A 17,598-nucleotide genomic window follows, 5' to 3' on the forward strand; every position below is an offset into this window, starting at 1 on the left:
TATAATATTATACATTGTTCAATGATACTTTGGACATTAGTTTTTACAATCTCGATCGCGAATAAATGTTGTTAAGGCATTTTATCTCAAACTTAATGCGTTTGTAGTCACTGGAATTATGTATATCGGAATAAACGACGAAAATAAAAAATGCAATAAATAATTACATCAAAATAATTTTATCGTTATAAAATGATTATGAAATAATAATATAAACATTCATTGTTATACGTTTCAGTCGGGGATTTACATTAAATCTCATTGTTGTATTGAGTACTGAATTTATATTTTCTGCGAACATTGAATGTGTATGGATGCTGCAGTAATCTTATATTGTGTGTGTTCATTACGTCATCTTAAGAGGGTTTTTGTTTTATCTTTTGTGTCTTATTATTATTTAAACAATAACAAAACACTTGTAGTATACTAATTTGAATGTGTTAGCCGAGTAAAACAATATGACTATTGACTATATTATCATTTATTACGGTACAATTATTATGCGTTCAATTAAAAATATGCAAGAAACTATAGCATAAGACGTGGATAATGTTTTGTGTTTTACTTGTTTATATATAGTATATATATTAAAAACGAATTTGGTACCTTTTTCGCGCATCACATGCATAAGTGATATTTTAAACAATTTTTATCATAATATTACGTCTCGATTTTCACAGTTCGTCGCCGTTTATCGTACACGAAAGATTATGGTCGACAAATCTGAACGTTAACCAGTTAAAAAATATGCAATCACGTTAAACATTTTAACTCTCGGCCGTTTGAGCGGTTAACGTTCTAATCACGACTTCCATAATACTATAATAACATGACACTCACAAAATCGCCCTTAACTTTATTTTTGTGATATTCGTATGCACATAATAATATACGTGTGTGTATGTGAAACCGATTGACCGATCGATTTCGACTCGCGGACCGTCGCTACGACTTTATTACATATTGTTTCCGGTTTGCCGACAAAAGTCGACATCGCCCTTATTCGGCAGCGCAGCGCTGCTAAGGAATCAAAGGCGGTCCCAAAGAATATTATTTTTTTTTTTTAGTATTGTCTCAAACGATCAGAGCCGTAGTAAATCGGCGGACGGCGTGTTTCGTATATTATTATTACGTTATAATACGCCTGCCGTTTTCGTTCGATCAGTCGTCGTCGTCGCTGCGATTCGTATGATGCGATTCGGCGTAGACAGATCGTCGGGGTCCCGGATGGCTATATAATAATATGTAGGTACATAGCTATCGACGGTTTCGAGTTTCGGCGCGATTGATATTACGCACTATATTATTATTATAGTTTCCGCGATAATGATCGCTAACCGATTTAACTACGCGACACCGCGACCCCGCCGCGCTCGGTCAAGTGGTGCGTGCCTGATCAATACTTACGGCGGTTCTAGCACGTCCGATTTTCTATGACCACAACGCACATAGTGTGTATTATAATATCATGTTGTTATTATTATTATTATTATTATTATTCTATATAGAGACGACCGAGAACGAAGTCGCAGACGAATCGCACACGCGTCACCCCATACGGATCGAATGAATGGCGTAGAGTTTTTATCACAATATTTTTCGACCATTTTTCTATAATCACGGTTCTAGATATTATAATTATTGCCTACCGCGAGATGACTGGTTCCGCAAATCGTTACCAAACCTCAAACGTTTCTCTGTAATATATGCTGCAGTTGATTATGCTGAGTATGGCATAATATTATTATGCGTATTATATAATTGCATTATGGTAGTAATAATAATAGATAATACGTTACCGCGGGCGATGTCGATAAAACGATCGAGTTGACAAGCTTCGTCGAAAATGCCGACTTCGTGTGCGATATTGCCGATATCTAATATGGTCTCTGTTAGTAGTCTCAACAATTACTTCTAATATCATAGTAGTTTTCTTATATTTTATCATATAGATCATAACCTCATAAAGGTATTTTAATATTTTATTAATGTCTTATCTCACTAGGCATTGCCGTAATAATAATTGAACGATAATTTAATTATTCAAATAACGAATTTAATTTTTATTACATAAATAACGTTAACTGTTTATAACGCTTCTTTTGGAGTCAATTGGTTTTACAATGATTTATTCGCTAAGATCGTCGATAAGCCTAACCTACAGGTGATTTATATTTGAACCTTTTATTGTCATCTGTTTTTTTTTCACTTATAATTTTTTATTTGACCATTACAACTTAACGTGCGTGCTAAATTTATCTATTCGGTTTATTAGGTAATTTATAGTTGATGTTTAATGTTATAACATCGTCTGAATATAAAAATTACTATCGATTTTTTACTTTCCCTGACGACTAGCCATTTTGTTTAAAAGAAATGTGCATTTCAATGTAAACATTGATTCAAAAATTATTGAAATTTTCGGTAAAGTAATTTAAAAATAATATGCATTTCGTCATAATATACTTAGTCTTACTTGTATTTAATACTTTATTTTTTTTCCAAACCTATCTTAGCAGTATAATTGACGGGCTTTTAAACAAAAATTCCGCTTTTGAAGGACACTTCGCTCTTTGTTGAAATAATCAGTTGACAATATCAAAATAGACAATCATAATAAGCTCCAAACAATGAAACCCAATCACAGAAACGGATTTAGTCCCCGGAGACTTGTATGTATGGCGTACACGTTCCTATACAATATTATGTTTGGTCACCCTCCCCCTGACGAGATTATCTCTAAAGGTCACGGGGGTTCAAATGTGCGTTGGGCGTTTTTTTTATTTTATTTAAAATTTTTATTTACGCAAACGATAATATACTTATATAAATAACACCAACAGAAATCGTAAGAGATAATAATAAACAAAACGCACTTCGTCGAAATGGTCGTATTTTTTAATAAGGAATATAATACTATGATATTATTTAATAGTATTATCACTATTGTCGTTATTGATAATGTTTCAGGATTCACGATATTATTATAAATATTCAATTTACGATATCACGATTATGCATATATACGTAGAATATATTATATTGTGCATCTTACGAAAAAAACCATCATCGCGAATACGGATCGTCGTCGTCGGTTGTCCGTGACCAATAAAAATGCATTATCGTATTTATCTGTACACTCGTATATTCGTACAATATCATGAATTATAGAATACGGGCGCCCAAGTACATAATAATATTTGAAATCTAAGGGACATAAAAATTGGGCTTTGTGGTGACATAAAAAAAAAAATAATAATAATAATTTCTCCGCGCGTTTTGGAAGTCGAATCGTGTGCGTATAATACGAGTATTATGGTCCAGCGTATGCACTAAACGCATCATCGCTCTCCCGCTATAAAATATATAATAATATCTATAAATACATTATTATTATTATACTACATTATATTATTTAATGTATTATACTATTATTGCCGTCGTCGTATTGCTTCACGGCCGCAAAAAAATATGATCTACATAATAATATATTTATTTTAATCAAACATTTGGCTATTGAATAATATTGCATTGTTGGTTAGAGTTGAGTTTCACTCGAAATCAGAGGTTGATGATTTTGTTGTTGTTATTATTAAATACGAAACTGCAGTTAGAAATGTGTGTCAAATCCATGCAGCTGCTACTCTTAATATAATGTTTTTGCAACTCCTTTTTTAATTTTTCGGTGGCTTACATTTTGTTAAGCCACTTTGGTTTGATTATAATTAAAAGTGAATTAGTTGGTTCTGTTGGTTCCTCAATATACTTTAACCGTTTTTATACAATGGTTTTGTTTATTTCCCCGAGATCCGAATGATGAATATAATTACCTAATTTATTTCAGTGATCAGATTTTGAAAGTATTTGCTAGATATTTATTATTATTTCGTTTGTTTGGATAGAATTTTTATAGGAAAATAAACTTACTTAACAAGTCACTTGTTATTTCTCCGTTTGCGGCTTCGAGTGTATTGGCATGGCGGGTACTTTCTTTGATTGCAGAACTTTCTAATGTAAAAATACTGGCACTATCTTTCAATTTAAATTGTAAGGTTTCTGTTTCTTCTATAATGGTTTAGCTTACTCCATATTTGTTTTAAGATCCATCAATGTAAGTTTTATTGTATAGCCATAAAAGTTTTGCACTTATACTTCTTGGAAGTTTTCTATAATTATTCTGTAGTATCCATCGGAAATATTGAAAACTACTAAAAAAATATCTTATAATTTATTTACACACTTATCGGCTCTTAAATTATTGTGTATTTAATATATTTTGTTATAAGCTAAACATTTAAAATGCATACATTTGACTTATAATTGTATATGCTATTTTAGTAAACCATTGAAATAGCTGATATAAATTTACAAGGTTTTAAAAATATTACAGATATGATGGTACATGAATAATAGTATCTAAATATTATTTTAATAAATATGTCAAAAAATTAAAGTGTGAATAAAATTGCATTTATTAAAAAAACAGCGGTCGAGATTTTGATGGGAATTGTTGTTAATTAGTTTTTTACAATCGATCTACATTTTGGAATTGCTTCTAGACATTCGAATAATATAAAATTTCAAAAGTAAAACTCATCTATGTGTACAACCACATACATATATAGCGAGAATCTTTTTGATGTATTCATTTTATTTTATACTGTCTCAAAAGTGGTTTTCTGGCGAAAAATAAATATATCATGCAGCCCCTAGCTAGTTGTTCTTCTCAGAAACTAAACTCCGATTCGATAAAAATAAAAACATTATAATATTATATTTTATATGAGACATTTCGTTGACACGTGTCGGCGAGGGATGCGTATCGACTGAGGGATATTTTCGATGATGAAGGGATGCGAATAAGATCAATAATTATGTGCAGGGTCGAGGATTTTGATGTCACAAATCGGTTTTATTTTTATTTTTATAGAAGCTAAAAAGAATAAAATACAAAACTGATAGAAATCTCAAAATCACTTGATTTCAATAGAGGGTTTGAATCTCGTTTACCCTTCGGCCTTCACACATGCTGCACGGTCTGCCGCTCAAAAGCAACCGTGCCCTAAATCAACGCAAGTATTATAGAAATTTGAGTTGTCATTTCGTATCAGACGAATGAATGAAAAGCCTCATCATTGTGAAGCAAAATTGGATAACGTGTTTTGTACACAAAGTTGTATTTTCTGACTTTGGGCCAGAAATCGAAATTCAATGTATATTATTTTAATAACATTATCCCTTATATCTGTTACCACCAAATTCCATTCACTAGGTAAAGTTATTTTTTAAAAGTTAACGTTAAAATTTAATATTTATACTCACTTGAAGCTGAAAGTCTCAGAATTTCATTTGGGTTTACCATCCTAGGGTATACAAATTGCACTTGTAAAACATGATTAATACGCGACAGAAAATCAATAGGGTATTTGAAAAATATTAAATATTTATTTCAAGTCAAATTTATAAAAAAACCAATACTAATTTGGTAGTTAATATAAAAAATAATTAAACTAAGTTCTGTCTATCTATGATAAATTCAACGATGCACTTGTTTGTTGAAATATGTATATACATATATTTTTTAAATTATGTATTATAATATTGAAACATATTAAATGCTAAATTATTTATACAAAGGACAAAAGTATTTTAAAAATTGAGTCATGTATTATTCATTTTCACAATACTGTGTAGGTACTTCTCGTTAATACGTATTGTAAATTTCTCTTGTTAAATAAAAATTATTACTAGAATTATTATTTTTTAATAATTTAATTTAAAATCACATAAAACCTTTCAATTTATGCCGTTGGAATGAAATTAAAAAAAAAAAAAAAATACCAAGAAATTAAAAATATATGTAAACATATAACACACTGCAATACAAATCGATCCATTAATTAACACGTAAAATCAAATCGGACCAATAAAGCGATAACACAGCTTATTGATCATAATTTAATTTTTATATTTGTTTTCTGTTCTGTATTAATCAGTTTTTAATAACACAATATAGGTATGTACATCCCAGAATGTTTGCAACGGTTTCAGTTACAGCTCGAATAAATTTATGATTTTTCAGTAACCGAGCACAAATAGTAAATTCTAGCATTAACTAGTAAAACCTAGCTTTACCGAGCAATCTGACTTTGACGGTAACATATCGTCTGAACGGATTTGAGTAAAACCACGATCAAAGTAAACTATTCAGCACGATACAGTATTTCGGTATAATTTAAGGTACTGACATGATTATAAATTCGAAATCAGTTGTAACTAAACCACATTTGAGATATGTTTACCGAACATTATTCTTATCCTTAAGATATTATCTTCAAAACAGATATGCTTATAAATTAAAATATTATTATGCATACCTATAATAATTACTTATATGTACTTTATTTATATATGCATCTCCGTTTATTCTTCACTTACCTACTTAAAATTTATCAATAAACTTATTAGTGCGTTTAAAAACAAATATTAATTTAAAATATAATATTTCATAATACCTTACAATTTGTGTATATATAATATTATTATAATATTCAGGTTTATTTTTTTATAAAATTTACTTTTGATAAATCATATAAATGATTATTTTTAAGTGGACGTTTTAATTTTAAATTTAAATTTAACTTGTGTGGAGGAGGGAGGCAACTGTGCTATACTCATAGACTAATTTTATTGTCACAGTACATTTTTAGTAACAAATTTATGTTCTAAAAATTTTTTTATTCGATGGCTTGGTTTTTTATTTTTTTTACGCTAACTCATGATATTAACTTTACAACCAAACACAGAATAGATATTATCTTAAAAATAATTTGTACATACATATCGAGTATTAAACAAATAGCTTAAAAGATTATAAGTAAGTAGAGACATTTTGAAGGTGAACGTTTCTGATAGAAAATTGGATCTAATTTGTGTTTAGGATAGTCAAAAAATGAAAAGTTTCCAGTTATTTTCCAGTTATTTTTAAAAGTACTGGAAAAAAATGAAAAAAAAATACTGTACGAATAAAAGGGAATATTTACGCACAGAAAAAAAAAATGGTTTTGTTTTTTTCATTGTGGTTCATAAATAATTAATAACCGTACATACCTATACTAGACAATTTGTTAATGCATAATATATACTAATAAGCTTGCACGACAGATTTTATGATTACACTGCGGTGAAAATCTAATCTTTTTGTATGTCAGTTATATTTGATGTTAATTTGATATTATATACTACTGAATCAAAAATAAAAATATTATACAATCGTCTAAAAATAAAACTGGATTGTGTTTAAAAAAAGAAAAAGGAAACTAAAAACATATTTCTAAACTTAGGAATCTAAGTTTTTACAAGTGACATGGCCAAATAATAGATTAATAGGTACCTGGCAAACGTAGTTTCACGGCTATGCGCAAATTAAATAGACGTTGGCACACAGCTATTGATTACTATACGTAATATTATGTAAATGTTACGAGACAGGTGGAATGATTTTTTTTCCTATTCGTCATACACGGGGAACGATTGAAATCGTATGTTCGAAAAATCGGTAATAACACTTATTATTATACTTCTAGGTACTATATATTTTGCACAAATTTTCATCTAAAAATAACATTTTTATACGCACAATATTGTGTTCGCTAAACTTCATCGTCATTTGTGTCTAAAAAGGGACGGTATGACGTAATGTCGTACAGCTTGTACACGCGTCATACCGTAATAAAAAACCGTTTGAACACCGAAAACGAGTTAATCGATCGCCTCGAATTTTCTGGCGAAATTCACCGCGGACATCTGCCGGTTAGGTATTACACACACTACACGTCTATACGAGTTACGTATATCGTACATATATATATATATGTGTGTGTGTGTGTGTATAAACGCTTATATTCGTGTACGGCGGTGTGCATATATATACACTCTTTACACGTGCGTCTCTGCGTGTGTGTGTGTGCGTGCGCGAAAAGTTTGTCTCGGAAAAATGCGGCGGAGGAGGACTATGGCAGCCGCTATTATTGCGACGAGTGTAAAGTCTATTGTTTGGAAAATGACGGGGTTCGATAAAAGTTTTGTTGGTTTTGCGCGCGCGTGTTTTTTTTCCTCCGCGTTTCGTTCTCGCCTGTGCCCGCGGCGTTCGGCGGGGAGGGGCGGCCGGTGTTGCATAGGTCTGTCACTCGAAATCGCTTAGTTGCAGGATACAGTTCGATCGTGCAAATATTACAACAAAGTACTTTATCATCTGTCCGAAAAACTTTGGCGGAAAACAGTGCCGAGCAGTCGTATAGTTTAACGTCCCTACTCGCCCCTCCCCCCCAAACTTCGTCCGCGCGGCGCAGACTTTACGCTTTTCAGAATTTTACACTCGTGTACGTACAGCATTATATTATCATATCGGTTTTTTGAAAAATATACGCCGCCGCGCTCTGACGCACATCGCGCCGGTTGGGGTGCATATGGTGGCGTTGTCTACCGTGTATTCCGGCACACAATGTGCGAGCGTCCTATATATGTATACAATATTAGAACGTAACGATAAGAAAATAACTGTGGTACGGATTTCGCTGTGATTGTAGATGTACCGAAACGTTCAATTTTTTTTTTTTGTTTTTTTATAGAACATGACGTTTTATTGAAAACTAATTTAATATAGTAGTTTCTCAAATTCGTTTAAAATTCACAAGAAATAATATTATCGACTGTGCATTTAAATACTAACAATAAGTATACAAATCTAGATATTATAACATATCATATAACAATATGTTACAATAGGTACGATGACTTTATTCGTTAAAGATGATCAACAGAATTGTCGTGATTGAAACAATAACTTGTGATTTTAAAATCCAACTAAGGATATATTGTTGGTGTAGCGGTGAATACAACAAGGGACTAACTTAGGGGACAATATTTTATATTATGTGTTATCAGTTCTTTTCGAAACTAAAAGTATTTTATTCACGAGTATATGACTGATGATGCAAGTTTTGTGTCGAGCAATTCTATAGCTCCCCCCTCTCTTGCATAACACCGCTAGAACCGTTTGAATGTATGTGTATTACAAAATATATAGTACATAAACATAAATGGTACATACATACATTTTGGTAGTAAACTTGTAACCATGCTGTACTGCTGCGATAAGAAAATAATCTTTTATAATCAACAGTTATTTGTTAATAAACAAATCATTAATAATTATTTATAACCATAAATTACCACATAGGGGTTTTTATGTATAGAGCTTTTCAACATAAAATACAACACTAATTTTTAAGTGTGCGGTTCCTTAAATTTCGATTAAAAACACTTTAAGAAAATAATCAAAATAATTACTGCGATACCAACAAAAAAGCTTAATAATGTAATAATATGAAAATAGAAACGTTGTTTTTTGATGAAGGAAATCGGTCGTTATAGTCTATTAACCACATAAAAAAGCAATGTGTTCGGGCAAGCATGATTAAATCGTTTCATCGATTTTAATTTAACGGTACCGACAATATATTGGTTACTATTTATGATTTAATTGTGGTTATATAATAAATTTATTAATTAATTAACAAATATCAGTTATGCAGGATCATTAGACACATTAAGTGATCGGATAATACGAGTAGGTATATTTGAATTTTAAAATAAATTAACGTTTATACAGCAATTCGATATAAACAATATATTTCGTTTGCAAACTTTATTTATATGATACCTAACCGTTTAATCCGCTGAGTTGATGTGTAGTCTAACACTTTTAAGATGAGAGGAAAATTTAATAATGAAAAATCGCCCAAATGTAGTATATTATTTTAAAACCATTTACTTAAAGCTCAACACGATAAATCACTCATATAATATAAACGGTTATTTTTACCAACTATATAGCCTTCTGGCCAAAAACGACTGGTAAACCGATGGCATATAACTATGTATATTCGTGACATCAAATGACTCTATCGGCAGCTATTGCGATGTTTAAATTCCAAAAAAATATCTGTTATAACTTAATAAGTGAGAGTAGTAAGATTTGTATAAAACTCATTTAAAACGTTGTACGGTTAGAAAACTATATATTGTCAAAAACCGATGAGATAACACCGCCTACAATGTATTTTTATACTTATCTTTGATTTACAATAATAAATTCGTTAGCTTAATGTTAATTAATCATCCTAATATAAAAACCACAAAAGTTACAAATCATCATATAATCGTATAATTTATAATGTAATATTTCAATTGTATGCTTATACATTTAAGACGACTAGGTACAACAAAACAGTTCTGCTAAAATAGTCATATTTTCGTTTATAACAGTGAAATAATTTTAGCGTCTCAATTTACTGCAGTGGTCGTAATAAACGTATAAATAAAATAAATACATTTTGATAAATATAACTATATATCAGAGTAAAATGGACAGAGTTATAAGAAGATATCTTAGCTCAGACAATTTTGAAAAAAATCAACAAACATATTATGACGTAATACCTTAAATAATTTAAAAGTTGTTTTAAAATAAAATACGAATAAATCCGCTAAAAAAATTATTCAAGTTTGTCATTAAATTAAAAACTTTTCAAAGCATTACAAACCAGCTATAAACCACTTGAGTCGCAGGAAAAGATAAAACAAATTAGTTTTGTAGTGGAGGAGGTGGGTGATCAGAAAATATTCTTTAGAAAAAAATCTCATCGCACGTCCAAAATATAATTATTTTACACATTATCAAATTACCTATGGATAAACGGACAATATTTTAATAATATAATATTATCTACACTCCACTGATCAGAGTCGACTAGGCGCTTATAGTATATATTATAATTACATTTAAAAAAATATATAAGTCCACAATACGAGTAATAATTATTATCATAGATTCATAGATGACGGTAAAATTATGATCTCGCATACGACTCGTCCACCTGGATATTGTTACCAATTTTAATGCGAAAATTTCAGAACCTCATAATCTGAACGTTTTTTGCTAAACAATAATATTATGATGTGCAGTGGGTTGGTTATAACTTATAATGATAAATAATCGATCAACGCGTCTATCAGTCTTGAGAAAAGAATCGCTCGTTGGAAAAACTCTCATCTATATGACGTTTTAATGTAATGAGACACGGTAACATTGTATAACAACATTATGATATAATATACGATACTTAATAATGTCTTAAATTTGCTCGAAGGTACCTACTGTATAATCGTCTTGTAACGTGTTTCATATTTATGTTTATTTTAGTTTATTGACGGTTGTTTAATGTATTTACTCGTTAATTTTTCAGACGACTGTATACTACTTTAAAAGTCTAAAACGATTGAATTCGAACGCGGGCCTTACAAATGAATTAATCATGAGCTGTGTTCCATGGGCCCGGGCCGTAGTTATAAATAGATGCGCGTCGCTCTAGTCGAGAGTAAACGTATTTTTAAAATAGTTATTCATAGACAATAAGTTGGTCAGAGTTTGCAGCGATACTAATAGTTTCCGTTATAAATGTGAAAACTTTCAAAGTCACTCGTTCGCAGTAAATATCGGCAGGGGGGAGGCCTTCGATAATGCGCGCGGTGCAACGATAAAACATCTTTGAGGAGCGAGAAAAATAAAAACAAACTCGCCTAGTACAGCTCTTATAGATGGACCCGGCACGATATTTATCGATTTTAAACGCTTTCCCAATTATTATTGTCGAGAACGTCTCGTCTGCCGTCCGACGTGTACATGATATAAATATAGAATCACTCGACAGTGAAACTACTTATTTCAACTGGCCGATCTTCAATATTTGTGTTCTCTTGTCTCTATGTGTGTTTGTGTTTGTGTATTGATTCCGCCATATTGCTCGTTAACAATAATACCTACTGCTACTACGGTAATAAGGTCTATGGCATACTGCAGCAATCCAGTGCATCCGTATTATAGCAGTTTATGGGGGGTTGTACGCATAGGGCATCTCATGATGTGAACGTACCTCGTGAAAATATACATTATTAGTTATTTATTTAGGTACGATATGTTTATTTTTCAATGACTTATAAGATTCGAATCTTTTATTATTTCTATAGTGCGTCAGTAATAATATCATACGCATATATTATACACGTGTGACGAGACGGTAAATTTTATTTTTCCATATAAGGACGACACGTAATTAGTTTCGGACAAGATATATTAGATGAGTTATTAAAATGGTATAATGTATGTAATTACTATAAAATGTAATAACGAAGATAAATTGAATAAATTGAGTCGCGTAAATGGATAATATAAATTTTTTTTCTAAATTGAGATCGCGTGGTGAAGTGTAACGCATACGAGGCGACAAAGTTGAAATGTATGCAGTTTATTATACAGTGCGATTAAAAATACACCAAAGTGATTTCATACCGCCCCATTCAGGAGTTTTACCGTAAGATTTATTTGTTAGAAAGCATTTCAATACTTTAGTTTTATATTTATAGGATTCTGAGTATACGCATTTAAATTTAGCGATTGATTTCAAGCTTTGTGCAGGGCGAGTGTATTATTGGTTTTTATAATGCCGTGTTTTATTTTAGTTTTCTTTAGAAAAACACTTAGCGAGACGGTAAAATTGTTACAAAACTTTCATCGCTATAACCCTGTCTCGAATACAGGAAACTGAACGCAGACAGTACCTACTTTAGAAAGATCATTTTTCAAAACAGTGACATTTGCGGTAAACTTGTTATTAACAAAATCCTACCCACTTTGTAAGTACCGAGGTGTGCACAGAATAGGCTTTCGTGATTTCTTTCAGATTTGAAATAATTACACAAAACTGGGCTGTGACGAGATGAACAAAGCTGCGAGATTACCATAGTCTGTCTGCACGGCAAACACATTTTTCATGGTTTATTTTTTTTTTTACATTAAAATTTACATTTTATTATATGGTCGTTTGCCGGACAATTTCGTAAATACCACGGGTGAATTAATTTAAAATATAACTTCTATGGCTCTATGTAATTGTATATTCTATTGTTATCCGCAATCAACGAATATTTATTATGATTCGGCCCTAAAAATCAAAAAGTTTGGTGTGCAGGAAAGTGAACCATTATCACAGTTTATTCGATAGAAATAATAATATATTATTTCGTATACTGAAATCAATTATTTAACGAACAGGAGACGATTTTTAAATTTAATATAACACCCGACAATTGGAGTTCGTTCCTAAATCAGACAGAAAAACAATAAATGTTTAGACAACCATAAAATATCATCGTGAAACTGAAAATTGTATGAAGTCCCACACTTTTGTTTTCCCGTGCTAGCTATATGTATGAAATAATGAGATAACATCGTAGTCAAAACGCTACGTAGTATTCTATACTTTTATCAACATCATCATTGTTCGTAGTTTAATTTGAAATTAAAATATAGTATAGACAATGAAAGGATTTATTACACAGTAATATATAATACACGTGAAATATTACGTATTTTAACGTATTCTGATTTGCCCTATAACACGAAGCAGTGGCGTATATAGAAAATAATTTCAGAGGGGGTTAAAAAAAATTTCCATTCTTAAATTCAAATTAATTATCAAAATCAATGTCTGTACCCACTGCACATTCCGGGAGGGGTTTGAACCCCTAACTTCTCCCCTATATACGCCACTGACACGAAGTAATACTATCGGCTCGACAGAAATGAATTTATATTTGATACGCATTCTGTTTCGGGAATAACGACATATTGATGATAATTATGATGCATAGCATAACCTGCAAAACCGTTTAGTCTAATCTCGAAAACGGGCGTTAAAACACCAAGATTATAATATAATTTTACTGTTTTAGATGATTTCACGAGTCTAATGACATCGTTATTGTATTTTTTTTTTTTTGCGCAGGAGATTCCGGTCCAGATGGCACTGCAGCGCAAAAAGAGTCTGCCGGACGTCCAAGTGCCGTTGAACGCTCCGGCGTCGATCACCCGGGAAGAGGTGTCCGTGTTGAGTTCGGCCAGGAGGGAAGAGATGCGTAGGGTGGAAGAAGAAAACGAACGGCTCAGAGCCAACCCACTGCTCTACCTAGTCAGTCCGCACATGAAGGTACGTGCCGCCGAAATAATACAATAATATACCGCTACCCCGCGCGAGGCGTGTGCATTTCTGTAGGCGAGTGCCTACGCATACCGCAGCTGTTATAAAGTTCAGCAGTCAGCCTTCAGATGACGACTTGACGAGTTTCGCTAAGTTTCCGTCAGTTTAACTTTTAGCTTAACTCAATTTCATACATATGACTTATAATTGACCAACCAATTTCGATTCGAATCGCGCACCACTGAGCTCTATAATTATTTTTAGGTCGGTAACATAATATTATAGTACGCAGTTTTGTACGTTTTCAATAACAAACTCGTTTTGTTTCGAATCGAACTTAAGCGTCAGCGCGGTGTAAATAACGTTTAATTAATTTTAAAAAGTACCTTTCTTCATCGTGTTATTCGCATAAAGCCTAGACGGTTGATTATTTTGAAATCATTCGGCAATCGTTGTCGACTTAATATTCGATTGCGTAATCCGGATTCCTGTGGTACAAATCATAATTTATAGGTAGTGTCCATTAAACAGTTGTTTCCAGAGAAAAATAAGCAAACAATATTTTTAAAGACCATCTAATAAATTACACTGCCTTGACAACTATTTTATGTATTTGGATTTATTTATAGGTTAGGACTGTTAGGTTCTACACGTGAATTCGAATCGTATAGGTGTTATTACCAATGAAATAATAATGTTGTGGACGAACAATAATTTATTGCAATTATAATAATAGAGTAGCTCACAAAATACATTTATTACACTGAGTGATCCATTGATAATGAGTAAGATACTCATTTTTCAAAAACTATTTACGTTTTTGAAAATATATATTTTTTTCTTATAAAATGAATATTTTTACTATTCGTTATCGTTAAGTAACGATATAAATGTATAGACAATAAATATTTTCGTTAGTGTTTTCTAAAATAACGAGTGTTTCACGTTAAATAGTGCAGCCCGTCATATACAATTGAAACGCACGATGAATAAATAACGGTATTTTAAAATGTCATACAAAGTCCAGAGTTCTTGGAAAAAAACTCAAGAGTATTAGCATAGTAATCGGTAACGATTTAAAGCCCCTTGAGTTATTATTGCTTATGAATGTCAATAACCAGTGTGGTTTTGTTAATATAATAACATATTATTATGTTAGAAAGGGGTGATGAAATTCCAGTCGTATTTGCATAGGTCAAAGGGGATCGTGTGGGGCATTCCTGTTTGATCTCCGTCCCTAACAGCTATTAATAAGTTTCCAAATATCATAATATAACATTTCACCAATACAAAACTAATTTATACTATTCATATAGTATAAGTACATCAAAAACATCATTAACTTCAATTATTTTATTAGGATTGCAGTTTCAACTGTTAGAAACTTATACAAGAAACTTTAATCATTCGTTCGCAGTTAAAATTAATAAAAAGTAATTTGTAATATTAAAAATATTCATCATTTAACTATACAGATACTAAAGTACACTTTGACTGGAATAAAGGTGCTGATTTTGAAATAACTATAATAATAAATTCTATTCGGGAATTTCCTTCGTCCCTTAATAATAACAATGCATGTTTTCAGTGTAGTTTTTAAATATACTTAATTATATAGATAATAGATTTAGTTTCTCGCAAATATTTGAAAAAGTGCATTAACTATATGAAAAATAACGAATATCTCTGCTGGTTTACACATTGTATTATATAAGGCTACTTTTAAGTTAAGATAACTTCCCTACCTAGTCTTAAGAGCGGATTTCCCACCTAAAAAGTGAAAATACCTACACAAACCAAATGGAAAAGTAACACAACGACATACTTTAAACGTCACTGCTTATAAACATAACATGAAAACCATTGAAAATATTGTATAAATTTCGTTGAGAAATATAATATATTGTATTGTATATGTATAATAATTAATATTACACCTATGTACCAAAAATCAGTTTTCTTAAACCATAACTTCTGACGTCAATAGAGGCGGTAGAGGACTTGAGCTACCCTCGGCTATCCATCATGACCACGCCTATGATTCGATACACTTTGTCACAAGAATATTTATGGCAGTACTTAGCCACTAACACGGCTATACCTATAGTAATGAACCGACAATGAGAAAAATCGCTCTGGAGTATAGTCTAAGACGTGGGGACAAAAGACACTGGGGACCTATTACTTGTACATTTAGAATGTTCAACTTTTCTTTACATTACGCGGGTGGAGAATTAAAACAACCTCACAGCAAAACTGCAGTCGGAGTGATTGGTTATTTGGTTTGGATACGTTCAATGACGTTTGTAAGATATTATATTCTTTGTTTTATAAATCACATTAAATTATAGTATGCAGTTACGCGGATAACGCTGTAATATTTATTTTATATTATATTTATACTGTTTAAGTGGACAGTATTTTCAGATATATTAGACATTTTTAATTTTTTATAAGCAATTCTATATAAAAAAACATATCAACAACATACCTTTCATTATATAGACGTACATAATAAAATATAAACATAAATACGGCTACAGAGTTACACTCATATTATATTATATTAGATAGGTACTATATAAAATATAATAATTCAATTTTTGGACGTATAAACATTATATTAGGTATATAATAACAATAATTGTTATTATTGAGCACATCTTAAAGCATTTTATTCTTGTAATTTATAATAATCCTGGAGATGTTATATAATAACATATTTATATTATTATTATTATGTTAATATGTGTGCGCTCAATTTTACGTAATGTATAATATTTTTTGATAGTAAAAATAGTTTTATAAAAATAAACTAAAAATGTATTGACGTTCCCAATAATATTGAAATATAAATATAAAGACGGACGTTTGATTATCATAATAATATTCTAACTTAATTGATAATTATTTATTATTCATACTTGTATAAAACTTCCATTTTATATAGTATTATATTGAATGTTTAATGAGATGTTTATTATTTTTTTAATCTAAAAATATTTTTTTAAATTGTTTATACAACCATTATAAGAATAAATTAAACATTATTTTTTGTCCGAAAAATTGTTCTCATATCAAAAATTCATTTTTATTATATGAAAAATAATATTAAAATATTTCAAGTGTCTGTAAAAAAAAAACTTCAAACAAAATTATGTAGTTAATATTTATAAATATTTATCACATTATAGGCATCAGCGACAAAGATATTATCCGATAAAATTATTTTTATACTTATATTTTTTATTTAAGATTTTATTACAGTATTCGTTAGAGATCAGTTGCGTTTATAAATTTCATAACTATTTATTTTATAAACATTATTTATTGGACATTGCGAGGAGTTCTTGTAGACTTTCTTGACATTTGTATTTGTTCCATAATTTTGTATAATATGTCTTAGGGAGAAAATTCTATATTTGGCTGTAATGAATATACTGCAAGCTGAGAGGTTAGTGTGTTTACTGTGTTTAGAGGTGGATCTTCATTAGCCACG

At 30.7% G+C, this 17,598-nt stretch overlaps 1 protein-coding gene across 1 annotated transcript in view; it reads left to right on the forward strand.

Annotated features, from left to right (window-relative positions):
• LOC132927722 (uncharacterized) overlaps positions 1–17,598 on the forward strand; it is a 57,833-nt gene that overhangs the window by 17,765 nt on the left and 22,470 nt on the right. Inside the window, exon 2 of the mRNA XM_060992308.1 lies at positions 13,908–14,108. Coding sequence (XP_060848291.1) covers positions 13,908–14,108 — 201 coding nt within the window. The remainder of the gene's footprint in view (positions 1–13,907; positions 14,109–17,598) is intronic.

This window comes from Rhopalosiphum padi, chromosome 3, assembly GCF_020882245.1.
Source record: "Rhopalosiphum padi isolate XX-2018 chromosome 3, ASM2088224v1, whole genome shotgun sequence".
Taxonomy (NCBI): domain Eukaryota; kingdom Metazoa; phylum Arthropoda; class Insecta; order Hemiptera; family Aphididae; genus Rhopalosiphum; species Rhopalosiphum padi.